This window comes from Athene noctua, chromosome 1, assembly GCF_965140245.1.
Source record: "Athene noctua chromosome 1, bAthNoc1.hap1.1, whole genome shotgun sequence".
NCBI classification, from domain to species: Eukaryota; Metazoa; Chordata; class Aves; order Strigiformes; family Strigidae; genus Athene; species Athene noctua.
In genome coordinates this window covers 80,415,685-80,435,364 of record NC_134037.1, presented here as the reverse complement: position 1 = coordinate 80,435,364, position 19,680 = coordinate 80,415,685, and the positions used below count along the sequence as shown (strand labels likewise).

The 19,680-nt window shown below is 45.3% G+C and overlaps 1 protein-coding gene across 1 annotated transcript; it reads left to right on the top strand.

Moving 5' to 3' along the window:
- Nucleotides 1–287: 287 nt before the first annotated feature.
- On the top strand, nucleotides 288–18,558 carry LOC141969339 (protein unc-93 homolog A-like). Its single transcript, XM_074924993.1, has 8 exons — nucleotides 288–374; nucleotides 2,554–2,735; nucleotides 3,537–3,766; nucleotides 6,569–6,694; nucleotides 9,605–9,822; nucleotides 10,967–11,102; nucleotides 12,682–12,813; nucleotides 18,293–18,558. Exons 1-8 carry the CDS (start codon nucleotides 288–290, stop codon nucleotides 18,556–18,558), a joined length of 1,377 nt encoding a protein of 458 aa, XP_074781094.1.
- Nucleotides 18,559–19,680: the final 1,122 nt, after the last annotated feature.

Sequence of the window (19,680 nt, the reverse complement as noted above, 5' to 3'; positions counted from 1 at the left end):
GTGACTTATATACCTATCTAATAAAACCTGATAGATGTCCCTTGGGAGCGCTCGTTATTGCCTCAGTCACAACAGGTAAATGAGTAACAACTCCGCGAGGAGTTTTCAGTAAAAGTAAAGTTCATTGGCCAATGCTCAAATAATTAACCACTGTTTCCTCTGCAAATGCAGTGAGAAGTGACTTTTTCCAACAAAGCATAAGCTGTTTTTCTCCAACTCAAAGCATCCCCTGCAGTAATTGGACCAGCTGTGCCCACCAGCAGACCTTTCGTCTTGTATGAGCCAACATGGAAAGGAATCTTAAGAATGTTTTGGTCATTTCTTTTGGGTTTTTACTTCTCTTCACTGCTTATGGAGGACTACAGAGTCTACAGGTAAGTGGAGCATCTCCCACTTGTTGGCAGGACAGTTGGCCTGGGAGGGCATCAGGCCAGTGTGAAACCCATCAGTCTTCCCATGGTTTCTCTGAGGAAGGTGTGCACAATATTTTTTATGAGGTGGGCTAGGACACCAACGTGGTGCAGGTTAGTATTCCTCACCCACATCCATAGCATTTACTACATATTTTATTCTAGCACTTCTCAAACAGTTTGAATACTTGTGCCTACTTCTTTAGGTCCACAAAAGTTGTTGGAATGAGAACTAAACTTCTCTGATGTTTTCCTCAGAAGAAGATATGGCAAAATGGAAAACAAATTCCATTTCTGGAAAGGGTTTGCTCTGAATACTTCTAAATTGCTATCATTTTATTAGTAGTAGTATGCACTAGTATAAAATAATAAAAAATGTATGCCCAATGCATTAAATAATTTAAGTATAAAATAATACAGCAATTCCTGGCATCAAGACATGGCATAATAATAAAAAAGATTATTTTAAATCCAAGTCATCTGAGGCTTGCACTGGAATTAACATCCTGAAGCACAGTAGCAGAGATGGGTTTTTAGAATGACTTGAACTTGCAGGATACCAGCGCTTTCTGTTCAACAGCGTTACTGTTGCTGTCTATGAATACTTCCGAGTAGATAAACACAAGGAGGAACTTGTCAGACTAGAAGACTCTGCTGGTGTAACGACAAATAAATGCATATAAGCCATCCATGAGCAACCTGAGGCAGGATATTAAAAGATGACCCTGAGCAATTGGGTCTGACTTTCCCACTAGGGTGAGAATCTGGATGCTTTAAAGGTGGAGCTTGATACATAATAGGAGGCCCTTGTCTGCAATAACAAGGGGTTGACCTCATTTCAGGAAGAGGTCCCTGATAGCTCTGTACATCCTTCTCTTCTCCTCTCCTTGAGCAGTTTCTGTTCGTTGACACTCAAATTCCCAGTTCAGGGAAGTTCTGCAAAAACAGTCCCAGAAATGGATGGAGATGTTAGGAGCTGGACAGACTAACGAGGCAGGGGGAGATAAACCCAAGAAGCCGCAAGTCAGCCCCACCATCTGAAACGGTGCACGTTCAGGTAAAGTGCAGGAACATAAAACCCCCCCTAACGCTGCAGGAGGGACCGGTGCCTTCTCATGCTCTCCAAGTAGCCCTTTTCTCTCTCCATTTTGTCCTGGGGGTTAACGAGGACTTGCTGAGATGCAATCAAAAGAAAGTTATTTTATTGTATTGTAGCCTGCAGGAGAAGTATTAAAAATAGTCATCGTTTATTTCAACCTTCCCCTCCCCCCTGAGAAAAACAAAGGACCCTAACCAGTTAGGATAAAGCTAATGATATGATTTTGGAGGCCTGACTTCTCTTTCTTGGAAGCTGTAGCAGACAAGACCAGGCGTGTGGTGTTTGAGAAACAAGGCCTCTGTAGTCAGGAAGCCTCCTTGCCTGTTTGCAGAACAAACATTCCAATTCTCAAATACGGTGACGCTGTTTGACAGAGAATCTCCTCACCTCACAGTCCCGCTCCCTGCTTCTCCCCAGTGGTGCTGCGCGGCTGCCACACGGTCCTGTCCTGTGCGGCTGGACTATGCAGCCGCCGCAGGGCGTGGAAGTGCTCAGGGCAGCTTCCAGCAGCCTCGCTCTCCTCCAGCGCTCTCCAGTGCTACTCCCCCAGCATCCATTAGGGTATTTGGACCCAGAGCCTATCAGGATATTTGGACCTTGGCCTCTGAAGAATTTGGAGATTGAGAAAACCCTGTCATTTAAAGCAAAGGGGCTTCCACTGTTGCTAAGCCAGCCCTTGCAAGGCAGACCTGAGGATATTCCTGCCTGAGACAAAAAGTGAAGGCCAAGAAAAGAGGTTATCCTTCATTCCGCTTCTGTTCAGAGAGAAACTCACTAGAATTACATTCTCTAATCTAAAGCCTGACTTACCAAGGCTCTGGACCTGAGCAGTCCTCACCCGGTTTTGTATCACATTTTCATAAATGGGCTGTCATTGTGAGGAAACCCATAAATCCATAATCAGGCTGCTCTGGGGAAAGGAGACAGTAATACCCAGCCCTAGCTTCTGTGTCCCTCTCTTTCTGCCTGAAGCCACTCCCTGTACACCCCAGAAACAGGTGCCTCTGATAAAACTTGTCTCAGCTGCTCTTTCTGTCCATGCAGAGCAGTCTCCACTCAGAAGGCGGCCTGGGCGTTGCTTCCCTCAGCGTTCTCTATGCTGCCCTCATCTTATCGTCCATGTTCCTCCCTCCAATCCTCATCAAGAAGCTGGGCTGCAAGTGGACCATCGCAGGCTCTATGTGCTGCTACGTTGCGTTCTCCTTAGGGAACTTCTACGCCAGCTGGTACAACTGAAATACTTTAACCCTGTCTATTGTGTTTGAACAAAATCAGTAAGGGCAAAGGAGATTCTTCTTTTTCTTCTCAATCCCTACTCTCCCTCTCTGCTGTCGATTTGGAAGTCGAATGCCAAAGGTGGTACTGCAAGAAACAGAGATAAATTAGTCCAGTAGCAGGTGAAGGAGAGAGGTGTGAATGTGGAAAAAGCCAGAATGAACGCATCCATCCCCCCACCTGAGGCTGCTTCTCTAACTCGTGTATAGCCGAGATTTCCATTCAAAAAAACCCAACCCAAAACCACAGAAGTTTCATGTAAAATCCAAATTACTTTTAGGACTGGTTTTGGAAAGACTGAAGGGAAGGCTGTCTTCCAGCCAGTGGCTCTGGGAGCAGAGGACCACAGGACAAGGCCATCTCCTGCCTTGCCCTGTCAGAGGGGGGTGAACAACCTCTGCTCTCCGCTGACAGGGGACGCACCTCTGCGGAGGAAAGTTCTTGTGATCCATCTTCTGAAGGGCAGGCCCAATTTAATTCTCAGTTACAAGAGGATAAGGCACATGAGCACAGGCCTAGCCAGCCTAGCCTAGGCCTAGCTCCTGGACAAAGCTGGGAGCACTTACACGTCCTGCAGACTTCCTAAGACTGGCCCTTTCTTGGTTCCATGTAAGAGATGTATTGAATCACACAAGGGATAGATCTATTTCCCTCATGTCTATTTTTGCCTCTGGATCTTTGGGCAAATGATGATGATTATTATGATGATGCTAGTGGATAATAACAATGCTAAATAAAGTGCTATTTCGCAGGTACACGCTAATCCCTACCTCTGTGATCCTGGGCTTGGGAGGAGCACCACTCTGGTCTGCCAAATGCACTTACCTCACCATTGCTGGCAATTCATACGCTGAGAAAGCAGGAAAAAATGGGAAAGACATTATCAACCAGTACTTTGGGGTCTTCTTTCTGATATTTCAGTCCTCCGGCATCTGGGGAAATCTCATCTCATCCTTGATATTCAGCCAAGCTTCCACCAAAGGTAAAATGTATCTTGAAATCTTGGTGCTTCTTTCTATAATCATCAGCTAGTTCTAGATAGTTAAAAGGTAGATTTTGGGAGCTGAGCTAGTGGCCCTCAATTGCCTTCACAGTCAGTTGAAACAGGCACTTCAGATGCCAGTGAGCTCATCTGAAGGTACATGTCTGAAACAGATGGGCTAAATTGCTCTCTGGAAGAGTCTATTTTCTATCAACTCTTCATCAGCCATAAAGAGAGTGCAGACAGCTAGCACAGAAATAGATGTCTATTGAATTCCTTTTGAATTCCACCCCTGTGTTGTAAAGCACAGACAGGCTGCTGGCAGTGGCAGTCTTTCACATCTGACTTCTATTTAAAGTGGATTAAAACAAAAGGCAAAACACTGGAGCAGCCCTTTTGCAAAACTTGTAGTATTGGATTAATTTGCTGTTAAACATTCAAGGTTAGTCAAGCTGATGCCGGTGCTTGCTGAAAATGAGTGCTTTACAGAATTGCCAGGAAGAAATAGAAGTAGCTGTTGGCAGGAGACTGCGTGCCAGGGCTCCTCTGCTGTATTTCAGGCTCAGAGAGCAGATGCCGATGTAGCTTGAAGAAATCGCTCAACAGCACTGCCCTCGTTTCCCACACCTGTAATTGGGATAAGCTTTAAAAGGGCAGCTGTGAAGATAAAGTAGTAATACTTGGGCACCACCTTTGAGATTCAAAGAGCTACCGTGTATTATCATTGCAGTCTCCTGTGCATTCCCTGTCCTGTCAAAGTCCAAACAGGATGGACATGGAAAGAGATTCCCCTGTACACTGCCACTATGAATAGCCAGAACCTACCTCGCTTCCCTGACCCAGTTAAGAGGTATGTCCCCTGGAGGGCATTCAAATAGGCACTAGGTTAAAACTAAAGGTCGAGGAGCTGGCATCAGGTTTTACTCTTTGAACCCTTGGGTTTATGTCAAAGTAGCTGTCACAAGGTGTGATACTTCTGGAGAAGCAAGCTTCCTTTAAAGCCAACCCACCCATAGTTGAAACGCCATCAAAGCAGAGTTCTAAAGGGCTGCATCAAGTGCAACAGAGCCCGCTGACCTGATCACCGAGCCACACGATGTCTCGAGACAGACTGTCTGTCCTGGATTCATTTGCAGGGCAGAGACTGTAGCGCTCTCAGAGCCAAAGGCCTTGTGTATCTTCACAACAGTGATGGGCAGGCATAGCATAAGCTTCCCAACCTGCCTTCTCATTGAGACTCAACTTTCATTTAGAGGGAGCTTCTTGGGGGGCAAGGGGGTGAGGCTCTCCCGTCATTCCCTTTTTTCCTCTCCTCTGACAGTGCTGAATCCACCCATGTGTTCATACACTTAAAATGTAGCAGTGACTGACTGAGCAGTCAGAAAGATGTGGTATGTTTCTGCAGAACCAAAACGCATTAAATTCAGGCACGTACGTGCACTTGACAGCTGCCTGCAACACCCCATCCAGACACAGCAAGGCAAGCTACGCCATGAGGTACAACGGAAGACAGTAATCAGTGTAAATTACAAGAGTCATCCTTTCTCACTCACCAGTGTTGCAGCCTTATTTCCAGAGGAACAAAGCAAACCCTGCCTTGCAGCTTCCGTATCACTAATTGCATGTGCATCTTCATCTTTGGGTGATGCATGAACAGATAAAAAACCTGGTTTATGTATTTCCATGCTTTGCCAGTGTGACTCACCTTTTGCATACGGTAATTTTGCTGAGGGTCGGTTTGTTCAAAACTGTGTGGCAGTAGCCACTGGCTATAATAAGGTAATGACTTATCTTATGTTACAAAGTTTTATCTGATGTAGAACCTAAAGTTGTTTATGAAGCTAAACAGCTTTGATTGGAAGCAATGGAGCAAAACACACATAAAAACAGTTACACAACAACCCTAATTGAAAAATTGCAGGTCAGGTCCTGATTAAGGCATCAGCCAAGGTACACTGTATTGCCCTTTATTATGCTTGGAGCAGGGACAAATTCTGCAGTGAAAGCAATGAAATAATTATATGGGGTTTTGATTATCCTTCCCCTCTACACAACTCACTCAGGCTCACACTTCGGGTTAGTACTGTTTACAGAAAGGGTACCAAAGGGAGTGGGCACGGGGTCATGGTGACACGCAGGGTGTGTGAGTACACACGTGTGCGTGGCTTTGACACATGCCCGGAACAACACTGACAGGATTGAACAAAGCAGAGGTCTTACCGCAAAACCTGCCAAACTGTTCTAGTTTCAAGTGTCTTCTCAAAGAGTCATAAAGCCAGTAATAAAGTAGTAAAGCCAGGGAAAGCTGATTTCTTGGAAGACTGCATTAGCGGGTAATCTTAATCTGAATTTATAAAACAAAAAGATGTCTCGAGGCGGTTTCCATTCCTGTAACATATAAAGGAATTATCTGGAGAGGGATAACGTGCCCTGGCTGTAAGAACTGGGGTCCATCAGTTCAGTGGAGGTGTAAACTGAGGGGCCTGTCTTGTGGGGTGTTACGGTTAAGAGGTACAGATACACCCTGGAACTTTACATGCTGAAATTGAGTTGGCTTCAGATCTCAGCCTCTGGCTCTAGTCTATGTCTCCAGGTAACCATTCATTTAGCATTCCATCTTCAGCAACTGCTTCTCTTAAGCCAAATTTTTGTGTGTTAAAATGGGATCCTGAAGTTAAGCATCTCTAATCAGGAAGGATTTCAAAGCAGGACCTATCACCGAGTGCTGGATTCCTTTCTCCTTATATGCTTTCGTATAGCGTGCACTCATCTGATCTCTTCCTTTGGTTCTTACTGAATTAGTGGAAGTCTCGGAAGAAAACCTGGCATGCTGCGGAGCGTATGACTGCATCACTCATACCGCTAACACCACTGGGTCAGCAGCACCCTCCAACTCCTTAATCTACACTCTGCTAGGGATCTACACTGGTAAGTAATCCACACAAGCGTCAATGCGTATCACGGATGGGGAACCAACTAGTCGTGAAAGCTCACGTGACTTTGCAGACTAAGTTTCCAACTTCCTCCTTCAATCCAATCTGCTAAAAGGAGAAAAGACATGAGAGCGCTGTAAACAGCTCCTTCCTAAAGAGTTTCAAATGTTTTGTGCCTGTGCTGTATCATTCCTGTCTGTGGGAGCAAGACATTCTTTACGCATTTCACCTGTAATGAAGCTGAAGTCCGGTATGGTGACACCACGGTTTCACCCAAAGTCCGTGTTGCTCTACAGACCAGAATCAAAAGGACGCCCACGTTGCAATTAGCCAATTACAGCAGTTTACCCAGTTATGCACGAGAGAGAGAGTTTTAAATTCACTATCTTCAGGATCAACAATAGTGAACTAGTTACTGATGGCCTTGGGCAGATTGATACATGCATGCAGAGATCCCAGATGCTACGAGCAGCCCAGACAGTGGTCCCTGAACTCACCAACTTCTAGACATCTGGGGATGCCTGCCAGAACTGGCTGGTGTCCTACCACGTGTAAAACATTCTTAGCACAAGAACTACACTGTAATTAGAGGTGGACCTGAACCACAGCTCCCAGAACATGCAGTCATTTGGGGGGAGCTTTTTGGAACCATCCTGATCTCAAAAGCTGAGATTTTACAACTTCAGTCAATTCTCAGCCATGATGCTTGGATTATAATACCTTAGTGCGAAAGGCAAAGATAAAGAGAAGCACTTAGCATGTTGGCACGTCTCCCATTTAGTTACTACACTGCTATAGACCTTTCTTGCATAAGGCTTAGAAAGGAATCAAAGACGGGGAAGGCTGATGCCGTCAAAATTCAGAAAGTCAAAAATAGATGTGCAAAGATTCATTCAGCAAGGAGAGTTCAAAAAGTATCTGGCTCAAAACAAGTTATTCTCTGCATAAAGGGGAAATATCTGGCAAGGCAATGTGTCACCTAAGCTCTGTTAAAATATCTTTACCGTCTCTGCACACAGATGTACTCTCCATGCTGAGACAGACGCGCGGAATTTGTCATAAGCTCACAGAGAGCCTATGTGATCTGGTCAGAGCCAGCCCTCACCGGACAAGGGCACTGCAGCAAACTCCCTCCTTCCCCAACCCCCGTTCCTAATTGGTGACAAAATGCAAAGAATATCCCCCCACTTCCCTTCCAGGGTGTGCTGGAGCTGATGCCTTTCTGCTAAAGGCAGGTTTGGCTCACCAGTTCAAATTTAAATTTGATGACTAACATGTACAGCACTCCCTTAGGCTTTGCTCATGCAAAATGAATGCAACCCTGCTGTCTACTGACCCTGCGTCAGGAGGGTTTCATTTTTCTTTTAAGCTCTTAATAAAAAGATATGTCTTTTCCTACCTCGAGGGAAACCAAATAGCTAAATATTTCATTCACGGACATTTTTTACATGTCTCCTCTATTTGGTTGCTGAATACATGTTTTGCCCAGCTTGGGTAGGGACAATAGCGGATAAGTCTTATGTTCTTTAGTTCTCTTGAGGACTGTGGATGTTTCTGTTTATGTTTGTACAAACCACTACTAAGCCATGCAGTTGCTTCTCTCCTAAAACTCCTCTTGATTCCTTTGATGTAATTGTTAGAATATTTGTCTTGCAAATATGGACATCTGGCTCTCACCCATGTAAGTCCTGCAATCAGACCATAAGCACTAATAAACACCCTGGCAGAACCGACAATGACTTACGTCACAAAGGGTTTACAACTCAGCCACGGGGGAGAACAAGGACACTGCAGAATACAATTTCCTTCTAGGAGACATGGATGAGAAATAACAACCAATAAAAAACCGAGGCAATTTACTGTAAATCCGCTAATGTATTTGGACATTAAAAGTTCACAGAAAAGAGCATGCCCTTACACGGTAACATAGGAGCACATTCAACAGGCAACGTGGATGGGAAGAGGTGCCTGGGTCTCCTCTTCCTCTGAACTCCCCTTGTTTCCATGGATGGAATTTAGCCAGCCTAAGTAAGAGAGGAAACATAATCATGCCTTACATCTGTAATGAAGCAATTGGTTGTGAATCTGTGGCTGCTCCGTGTATATTACGAGACAAAGTTATCTTCTCGATAACCTGAAAAAAATCCTATTGCTTCTCTCCACAAGCAACAAAGCTAGGCCGATAAGTACATGATCATTTTCTGATTACCTACCCCACGTATTCTTTCGTATGCTGATTCTGCTAGCAAATTACAAATTCAAAGCTGTAACCTGCATCTTTGTCAAGTCACCCACAGTTGCTCCCTGTTAAAATAGCACCTATTCTATACTCAAAACATGGCTCTGAGGTGACCAAAAAAAAAAAAAAAAAAAAAGGCAAGAAAGTGACATATACTGGGATCCAGGACAACAGTTCTACCTCTAGCCCTTTAATTTTCTTTGCATGTACTTGAAAGATCACTCCCCCCCCCCACCCCAGCCATGAAAACCTTGGCACTGGAAGTGACTATTCCTCTCTCGTGTTGATTTAAAGCCCTTTGATGGCTCCCGAGGGAGCTGCTTCTGGCTGGCTCCCAATCCCCGCGACCCCTGGCTTGCCCTGGAAGGGTGAGCGCTCACCCTCTGCGGCCACGCAGCCGGCCTGGCAACCGTTGCAGCAGGCCAGTCGCAGCTAAACTGAGGGGATTTGCGAGCTGCGCAGCTCTATGGAGAAGATGTGAATGCAGATCAGGCCTTCTTGTTTATGCAGAAATGGCCTTTACACTGCAGCGGAATCGGAGGCAGTGGCCAAAACATCCCACAGAGCGCTAAGCCCTAAGTCAGAACAATAACAGCAGCAGGCAACTTCCCATCATTCTTCCAGCATTCCTCAGTTTTTCATGGACTTTTTGTTCTGTTTTTGCAGCTAGTGGTGTGCTAGCGGTGTTGCTGATCATTGTGTTTCTGGACCAGATCACATCTGACCAAGCAGAGGCTGAGAAAGAAGCACCAGAGACACCATCCTTTTGGTCTACCTTCCTAGCAACTTTGCAGCATCTTAAAGATAAAAGGCAGTGTCTTCTAATCCCTCTGACGATGTACAGTGGATTTGAACAGGGATTTCTTTCTGGCGACTACACCAAGGTGTGGGTGACAATGAAAATCTATTTCTGTCTGATTGGTTTGTGTGCCTTTGTGTCCTACTATTGCATCTGATCTGTAGTGACTCGTTAAATCAAGATGATTTCAACGGTGATTTGCGGTTTGCTAAATTACTGCTTACTTCTACTTGAATGAACTCTGAGTGACATCTTCAATCGGGAGAGGCCAGCAGTAAATGTGTCCCTTGGAACAGCCTCAAAAAGAACACGGTAGGGAGCTTAACTCACCAGCAGAGGCCACAGCAGAGAGCTACAGGTTCAAACTCTTCAGCTTGTTGTAAATAACAACCTGGGAGAAAAGCCAGAAGTCTGCAAAGCTTTTCTATCTTCCTCCCTTCTGGTTTCCCTAGAGCTCGTGTAAGTGCAAGTCAGCACACATACCACGTATTTTATTTTGACAGCCTTTACGGGAAGAGGGCAAATCCTCAGCGTGGCTGGCTGAAAGCCCTCACCAGTCACTAGTGCAACAGGTCCAAACTCTGACGGATTGAAGTGATCAAAACCACCTCTGCTCCTCCAGTTTCTCTACAAACCTAGACACACAGCTGGTGTGTTCTCCAGACATTCAGTGAGAAAGCCTCCAAAGAAAGGGGGCAATCTTCCTGAGGTGCTCATTTGATGCTTAAGCCTTCAGGCCCTGCATATAAGCAGAGGGTGGAGTGCACTTGCTGCTGTGTTGGAATGCACCAAACGGGGCACTCCATGGCCACCTCCACTGGTTGTATGCTCTTACAGGTGGGGGCCTCTCCATTTCTTGGGATCTGCTCTCTAATGACCATAATGCTGACTGTCAGTTTTCATCTCTTGGGCCATGAAGGGAAGGGCAGAAAATTCCTCGTGCCACTTCCACCAGTCTTGTTTGCAAAGCAAGCACTGCTGTGATTTCGTCTGCTTGTTACTGCCCTGTCTGCATGGCATCAGTCTGATTGGGAACTGGGTTAAGGACTGTGGCTACTGAAGACCAACAATGTCAATACGCCCCAGGGACTTGTCAGCAAACTCTGTAGCTGTGCTCCTTTGATCTTGTCCATGCTGGCTACTTACCAAACACTCAGGCTAAGACCCTTGAACCTGAGCTGCATATTTTCACTGAAGAAAATGTGGCACCGCTGTCTCTTCTCTTCCAGACGTATGTGACCTGTGCCCTGGGGATACATTATGTTGGTTATGTGATGATCTGCTTTTCAGCTGTAAATTCCCTCTGCTCTCTGCTCTTTGGAAAGATCTCTCAGTTCACAGGAAGAAAACTTCTATTTGCATTAGGTATGTAGAGGTCACTTGAAGGACTGATCACCTCATGTAATATATCAAATCCAGTGCTCCCCCTTTGCATGCCCTAGGAACGGAGAGCTCACTGTCAGCTGTCCATTAAAGCCACAGTCACCCTGGAGGCAAACTTCCTTCCTGAGAAGAGAAGTAGCACAGTTAACCACTGTATTGTGGTCGTTGCCTTGCATCACTCTGCTGGTGGTGTAGTTCACCCGGCTTCTGAGGGCACTATCTACTCAGACAGTGCTCTACGGCTTTGGTGCTCTATAGCTCTGATGCAAACAGTGATGAAGGATCTTACAACACACATGTTGAGGCCTACACTACACCTGAGAAGGATTTCTCCACTGGGGTGAAACCTCCTCACCTTTATGGAGCAAAAGCAGCTGGCAGCCTCGTGAGATATACTGTTGATTTGAGTCTCAGGGGGTGATGAACCTGGAAATTTCAGCAAGCAGTCTGGGAATTTTAGGAAGATTTCTACAGGTTGGCCTGGTGTCCTTTTCCCTTGTTCTATAGGGAGAAAAGTGAAAGCAAGTCATCTGCCAGCCCGTCAGGCTAGAGTAACTTGAGGGCTTATGTATGGGACAGTAATTTTCAGCTTGCAGAAGAAGGAGAAGAGACTCATATATCTAAGAACATCTCCCTCTCCGGAGAACACTGTTCCAATGAGTAGCAACAGAGTAACGGGGGCAGAAAAATACCAAGTGTCTCATTTGTGTCCCTATATCCACTAAGCATACCAAAGTGTACCTATACCTTACCTCTACTACACAGTAAGCTGTATCTTTAGAAACACCACTGACTGAGTTAATGTGCATCTAGACATTCTAGACATTTCCTCCACAGGAAATTTTAAATCTGGACAGGGAAGAAGACATTCAGAGTCCTTTATTACCACAGTCACTAGTTCAGAGATTCTCCCATATGTGTCTGCCCTAGGTGTATATCTCAGTCCATGAAACTAATTTTAGATTAAAAAAGACCAAAACACATAATAAGATTGATAATAATACAAGAACTATAGTGTTAGGAATGCAAGACCTCTGAACCTCTCGGTTCTCTTTAACAGTCTTTGCACTCGGCCTGTGAAGGTGCACCAGTGGGGGGAGGAGTCAGTGACTCATTGACAAACCGCTCTCAAAAAGAAAGACAAAAAGCCACCAGACCCTTTAGTTATCTTTAGTTGTCTCCTCTGTCCCGGAAAGGAAACCCGTGCTTAAGGATGAGGTAAGGAGAGCGGGAGGGCGCTTCCTCCCCTTCCCACATGCTGTCTTTCAGCAGCCCCTTCTCCGGCTCAGTGGCAGTTCTTTGGGCTAACAGCCGCATCGGCACTGAGGACCTCTCAGCTCACGACACTGCTCAGAATTGTTAATCGAACGCTGTCAAAAGGACTGCATTGTCTTGTATTTCATGAGGTACCAACTCAGTCAGTGCACATATCAGAGAACCAGAAAGATTTTCAGACTGCCTTGTGCTCTGGTTGGGGGCAGAACCTGAACGCGTTCCCTACCGCTGTCTGACCTGTTTGTAACCGCATCTGTATTTCCCTTCTTTCTTTCTAAATCAACAGCCGCAGTTACAAACACCGCCTGTATAATAGCACTACTGCTCTGGAGACCTCATCCCAAGCAGCTTGCTGTGTTTTTCGTATTCCCTGCTCTTTGGGGCCTATCTGATGCCATTTGGCAGACACAAGTTAATGGTAAGTCCTGGTGACAATGAAATGTATTCTCTTGAGATATAAATCTGCAAGTTTGTTTTTATAAAACAACGTGTGCCGAAAAATGATCACGGCTTTAAGACGGCATCCAAAAGAAATCCATTAGCTCACTGAAAAGTGGAAGAAATAAGAACAAGTTGGGAGAAGGAAAGTAAAATACTCATTAAACAATCTTTTCCAAGATGAAGAGAGAAGGACACTTCAAAAGGTGGTAACAGCTATTCAGAATAAATATTCTGGAGGAGTATAAGTGTTCCAGAGAAAATTAGAAAACTAAGAAGAAGGATACATTTAGCCTGTCATTTGCAATAAAGGAGACTACTCTGGATAAAAAATCAACTCAAAGCTCAGCAACAAAAGAAGCAGCAAACTGGCTGTTGGGAGTTATTAGAAACAAATTGAAGGAGAAAAACCACAGAGAGCAACATTATACAACCAAGTAAATCCATGCAGTTCTGGTCTGATCTGTTTCAAATATCACAATCCAATGTGATAAGGCATAAGAAAGCGATAAAAAAGAGCTGAGTCGTGGCAGACTTCCACTTGAAGGAAGACTAACAAACTAGGCCACTTTAGCCTGGACGAGTGCTAAGGAAGGAAAGCAGTCAGTAAGATCATTAATACTGTGGAGAAGGTGATTAGAAATTCACTATTTCTCCTAATAACAGAACTAGTGGCACCAAATAAAAGTTTTCAGGCCGCCGGCTTCACAGAAATCAAAAGGAATGCTTTTTTCACACAATGCGTAGTCGAAGTACAGAATTCATGGCCAAAAACATAACTGGTTTTAAGCTGGAACTACATCCCTTCAGGGGCAGATGTTCTTGGGGGCTCTTAAACTTGGTGGTCCAGAGGAAGTCTCCAACTCAGTGCCCAAGCCAGAGTCAGGAGGGCACGGGGCGGGAAGAGCACTGTATGCTTGCCTCATTTCTTACACTCTTATTTTAGGAGTCTGCTACTGGAGGTATACCACTGGACTTCTTATCTGACGCATTACAGTTGTTCTTACAATCTTTTATGTTCCTCTGCGTTGTGATACAGTGCAATTATTGTGTGCTGGCAGTTCAGATAATGAGCTGATAGAAACCGACCTCCATAAGGGATTATTTCAACTCACCCCTCAATCAAAATGAGAGGAAGTTCTCTTCTAGAGGCTAAAGTCAGGCTCTAAAATGCTGGAGAGGGCAGGAAGGAGCTGTACTCTGTGATCACTTGAAGTAAAGTCTGTTCATGACTGTCAGTCACACTCTTTTTAAGTCAATGCCATAGCTCCTGTCAGTGAGACAACTAAATGCTCTCCCATCTGCTCCCGTATTTTGCCTCTGATCTCATGAATATTGTTTTCCTCTATCTCAAATTCATATTTGGCAGATGTCATAGGAATAGGCATGTGACATAACTGGCTTGTCTGGGCCCACATCAGGTTATGTGTCTGGGCCTCCCTCCTTCAGGTCCCTCTGCTTGCTTCAGTAGCTCAGGTGATTTCACCCACTAGATAAATGACCATCTTCTCCTAGAGAGCCAAAGGGAAAACACCACAGTTCTTTGCCCAGCACTGACAGTGATCTCCTCTCAAGCACACCTTAAGTCCGGCCTCTACATACAACGAAGTGACCAGCCAGACTTCTGATCTCTTCCTCCAGCAGCTCCACCTCGTATCCCTTTGAGGAGAGCTAATACATACATCAAGGGACACCCTCTCATCCTCTCTCATCCCAACCCTTGTGCCTGTGGTGCAATTTTAACTCAGGGCTCTCAGTATTCACGTTCATGGAACGACACCACCAGTGAGGATTTTGCTCTCTCTGAAGGAAAGCTGTTCCTTCATTTCCTGCTTCTTCAGCCACAGTCTTCCTGATTGTTCATCTGGCTTCTTCCCAACACTCTTGAGAGCCATTTCTTAGTCTTCCACTGGGATGACGGACGTGCCCTTTACCCTGCTTCTCTCTTTTCCAGAAAGCCTTGCCCTCAGACACTTGCCTTCTTTCCGATTCACTGAAGGGTTGAGGTTGGAAGGGACCTCTGGATGTCAGCTGGTCCAACCCTCTTGCTCAAGCAGGGCCACCCAGGCAGAGTCAGCTCCTCAGGACCATGTCCAGTCAGCTTCTGAGTATCTCCAGGGAGGGAGATTGCACGCCCCTCCCCGGGAAACCTGTGCCAGTGTTCAGTCACCCTCAGCGTGAAAAAGCTTCTCCTGATGTTCAGAGGGAACCTCCTGTGTTTTGGTGTGTGCCCATAACCTCTTGTCCACTTTTCTTGGACACACTGAACAGAGCCTGGCTCCATCCACTTTGCACCCTCTCTTCAGGGATTTACATAGATTTGAGAGGTCATTTGAGAAGGACAGCTCCCCAGTAAGGTCCCTGCATGCCTGACAACGATGGACCTGATGCCCTCATTAGGAAAAAAGGGGTAAGTCCAGAGGACCTATGTGTCAGAGAAGGTGGCTAGGAAGTGGCTGCAGTTCCCAGCCCCCAGAAGAGGCACAGATGGCAAACAACACTTCGTGCTTACCTGATGGCCAGTGAGCTCTGCAGCTGTGACAAGAGTGACCTCTATTACAGCACTGGAACAGGTCATCTCCATTTCCAGATTCCTGAAGGAGACTTGTGAAAATTGCACATTTGTGTTAGCTGCAAAAAACCAAAATCTTCCTCATGATTTCGGAGTATCTTTTTTCTGTCTGTATCTTCTTCATCTGTTCCACAGCTCCCAGTTACAAAGTTACACAGAGTTTGCTCTGTCGCATCGCCACACGGAAATGTCAAGTGATGACAGGAAACCTTATCAGAAGGGTGCTGTGACTTTACTCCATAATGCTGCATCCCAGAACGGGATCTTCAGGTTGACGTGCCCATTTAGGACTAAATCTCTTCTCCCCTTCATCAGTTTTACACAGATACACATCCCATGAGAAATTCCCAGCTCCAAAGGCTATGAGGTGAGATAAGGCCTCTAAAACAGCACTGGGGACTAAGGTCTGTGGTCCTTCCTTTGGCAAGCTCCCATGACTGCTGCTTGGGCCTCAGTAGATCACCCCTGGAATAAATACAATGGCATTGTGCCACACACTTAAGGCATTCGATGGCAATCGAGGATGGCTCACCTTGGCCCGCTGCGGATAGTTAATCCTGGAGTTCCCCCTAGAGGAGGATGTACAGGCTCACAGTAGATGAGTCACTTCTCGCTGTTTCCTAACCTGTTTGTATGTGTGTGGACACTCTCACTTGTTTCTAAGGAAAGCCGCTCCATTTCAGAGTGTGTAGTGCCCTCTTATCTAACATGAACACAGATGCTGTTATTGTCCCCCTGGCAACAACTGCACTGGGGCTCAACAACTGTGTAGCTCGGAGCTATTGGGTAGACTACAGCAAAATACAGTTCGTTCCAGGCTGACGTGCATCTTCAGAAGGGATATGAATCAGACTGGAACGTTTATAAACACAGACTCAACTTCCAGCAGTCCTGTTATATGCCCCTTCCTACTAGTACCAGGCAAAGGAGTGGGAAAATGAGCAGTGGTAAACAGGGAGATACTTAGCAGGGCCTGCTAAATCTTCAGCCTGGCAACTCGCGCCACACTGCACTTGACTGTGTTTGTGGTGAGGACCAGTGTTTAGATTCGAGGCAAAAACAACACCGTGTTCCAATGTAACTGCTACCTAATACTACATATGCATCCTGGAAAAGAGGACTTTCCTGCCAAGTCAGCCCTTCTTATACCTCAACCTTGGACCTAGATCCTCACCCCATTCTCCCATTGCTTTGACAGAAAAAGAAGGCTTCGTGCTCGCAAGGAAAACCAGCTGAAAGCCAGAATCTTTACACATAGAACTGTCATGGCATCAGAAATCTTCCTATGTGAAACCTCCCTCACTAATCCCTTTCCAGAAGGTAACACAGGGCAGAGCAGAAAAGTTATAGGAACAACTTGCACTTGTTCATTCCTTAGGCAAAACTTGGACGAATTATCAAATAATTCACACTACACTACACTCGGCCAGTTTAATGAACTAAGCACCTCTTGTGAGGCACTTGTCCAGATTTTTCATCGTGTCTAAATTGAAACAGTCAGTAAATGTCCTCTTATATTCATCAGGATGCAGTAAGTTTTTACATAAGGATGATGCCTCCCCCTTCCTCACAAAACTGAAGGGTGCGTTGAGCCTACCCAGATTTCCAGAGACCTTTGTACTCCTCTGTGCCTTTTGGCTGAATGTGCATATTTCAGAGAGATGCGGTGTCAGACAGGGAAGTGGATAAGAAGTCAAGGTTCCTGATATTCCTCCCCTTCATTCCCTGCACACCACAGCTGAGTCAGTGGAAATGCCCCCTACTTTATCACCACTGATGCCAGCTCAGCACCCAGAGGAAAGCAAGCTCTCTCCCCTTCCCTGTGTGCCGGACTAGCCAGGTTGGGAGGCTGGGAATCCCACCCTCACTCCCAGTTGTGGGCGTGCAGCTGACTGAACTCAGCGGGAGCTTCCCAGTGAACACGGCTGCATTAGGACAATCACTTTAACTGAGTCTCTCGGTCAAGCAAGTTTTCCAGTTGCTGCCCAGAGGTTCTGTATGCATCAAGGAGATTCATTCTGCCAACCTACCCAGGAGCTGAAAATTTGAAAACCTGGTTATCGCAGAGAGGCAAATCTCCTCTGCACATTAAATCTGACCCCAGTTGTAGTGCTCTGCTCAACTGTTCTGGGTCAGTTTGTTTCTCTTACCTTGGCAAGTATGACTAGCACGTGCTACCACCATTGGCATCACTGTGCAAGCCTTGGGGGCTCCCTGAGGCCAAGGTCTGGTGAAAACAAGGGACGCGCATTTTATGTGAACAGTCTCTGCATGTTCTTAGGCCGGTGAAAGAAACGGTTTGAAGAACAGGCAGACAGTGCATGCAGGGTCCATGCAGTTTCCCACAAAGAGAGGTGAAGGATGGCAACAGGGAGGTCCCCATGGTTCTTTGATCCTTTCTACCCCACACCAGAAGAGCGCCTTGGCCCCTAAGGACCACGGTGTCCCTAGACAAAAGCCCCTGAAGGATGTGCTATAACTTTCTACGTAGTTATGCGTGAAGACTCTAGAGTTTCAAGGGCCATTTCTGGCCATCTCCTCTTCCTCCTTACTTACTCCCTCGTCAGGGCAAGAACCTTCCTTTCTGTGGCTGATAGTTTGAAAAAAAAACTTCCTGCCATTTCACTTCAACAGAGACCATCCTTTCTTCCATTCCCCCTCCCATTTTCTTTCCCCTTCTCTCTGATATTCTCTAGTTTTGCTCTGTTATTTCACTTATAAAAATTCACAGGAGCACAAAGTGTTTTAAGACAAAGCTTGGGTTTTCCTTTCTGTGGCATTTACGAGGGAGGGTCGATCTTCCCCATTGTGGTCTATTTATTCCCTTTGCAGAAAATACACTGTTGCAGAATTAACCTTCACAAGCTGTGTCTCTCCTTCCTCCTAGCACTCTATGGCATCTTTTTTGAGAAACACAAGGAGGCTGCCTTTGCAAATTACCGTCTCTGGGAATCACTTGGATTTGTCATTGCCTTTGGTTACAGCACCAAATTGCAAGTCTACATCAAACTGTACATTTTATTGTCTGTGCTTGTGTTGTCTATGGTCATGTATGGAGCAGCTGAATACGTCGAAGCTAAGAGCTCCCTTGGGACACCTACTGCTACAAAGAAGGAAAATGTAGAACCGCGTGCCCAGGAATCACACTTGTAACGCAGCAGAGTCAGAGCGATGGAGGCAAATCAAACTGGCTGGCTCCTGCAGGCCTGTCTTCAAGGGCATTCCAACTTGTACTGTCTCCAGAAAGATGGTAAAGGAACAGATTTCAAGGCCAGTATTATGCAAATGTCTTAGGAGTTAAAATCTCTTTTGACATCTCAGATTTATGTGAAGATTATCTGACTTCACTATTTCATACAGATGACCAACTAATTGTTTTCTCTTTTTTTAAAATTAATAAAATATTAATAAACGAAAAGTGGACTCAAAGTCCTCATATTTTTGTTTCTGTATATCAGACCTAATATCCCATCTTTACAATCAAACCTGAAAAGCCACCTATGAAATTAGAAGATGAGAGCAACCAGGGTGGTTCAGGTAATTGCAGGCAACATACATCATCTCATGGAATCACTAATTATAAAATTTATATTGCTCTAATCCAGCATTCTTTAACACTTGCTGTAAGTAACACCAAGTTATAAACTGGCTGTATCTACAGTTTGTATCTGGACACCACATAATTTGATAGCCACTGAGTCCACCAACTTGTCTGAGGTTAGCATACAACTGTGTTTCTGCCCATGTCATCCCTCTATCTCAGCACTGTTTCTGTTTTGGTGTTTTGAGGTTCAAAATCGACTCGCTTGCTTTCTAAACACCTTCTTAAGAAAGGAGTCTAGATGCAGGTGGTACCACTCCTAGTCCCATATTGGGTCAACAATTCATGTCTAATGGAAAGGTAAAAAAGGATAGGGAAAAAAAAAATTTGGCTCAACAGTCTTTCCATTAGGCTGGGTGAACCTACAACACCTTCACTCAGAAAACACATCTGTAATACAACAGGGTCAGAGTTATGGAGACAAAGCAAACTCACTGTCTCTTACAGCCTGTCTCCAGCTGTGTTCCAACATGTACTGTCTCCAGAAAGATGGTAGATAAACAGATTTTAAGGCCAGTATAATGAAAATGTCTTAGGAGAGAGAATCTCTTTTGACATAGTAGTCTGTAAAAAAACCCAAAACCAACAAAAGGCAGTATTTTGCTATCTAGACTTGCAACATAGAAGTACCATTACCAACAGAGAATTAAAAGATTATGTTTTGTGCATTATTT

Bases quoted from the DNA above. Each gene is read 5' to 3' on its own strand.
- LOC141969339 (XM_074924993.1), top strand. From the start codon at position 288: ATGGAAAGGAATCTTAAGAATGTTTTGGTCATTTCTTTTGGGTTTTTA. The intron at 2,736-3,536 runs GTACAACTGAAA...GCTATTTCGCAG, and splicing joins GGGAACTTCTACGCCAGCTG to GTACACGCTAATCCCTACCT. The intron at 6,695-9,604 runs GTAAGTAATCCA...CTGTTTTTGCAG, and splicing joins TCTGCTAGGGATCTACACTG to CTAGTGGTGTGCTAGCGGTG.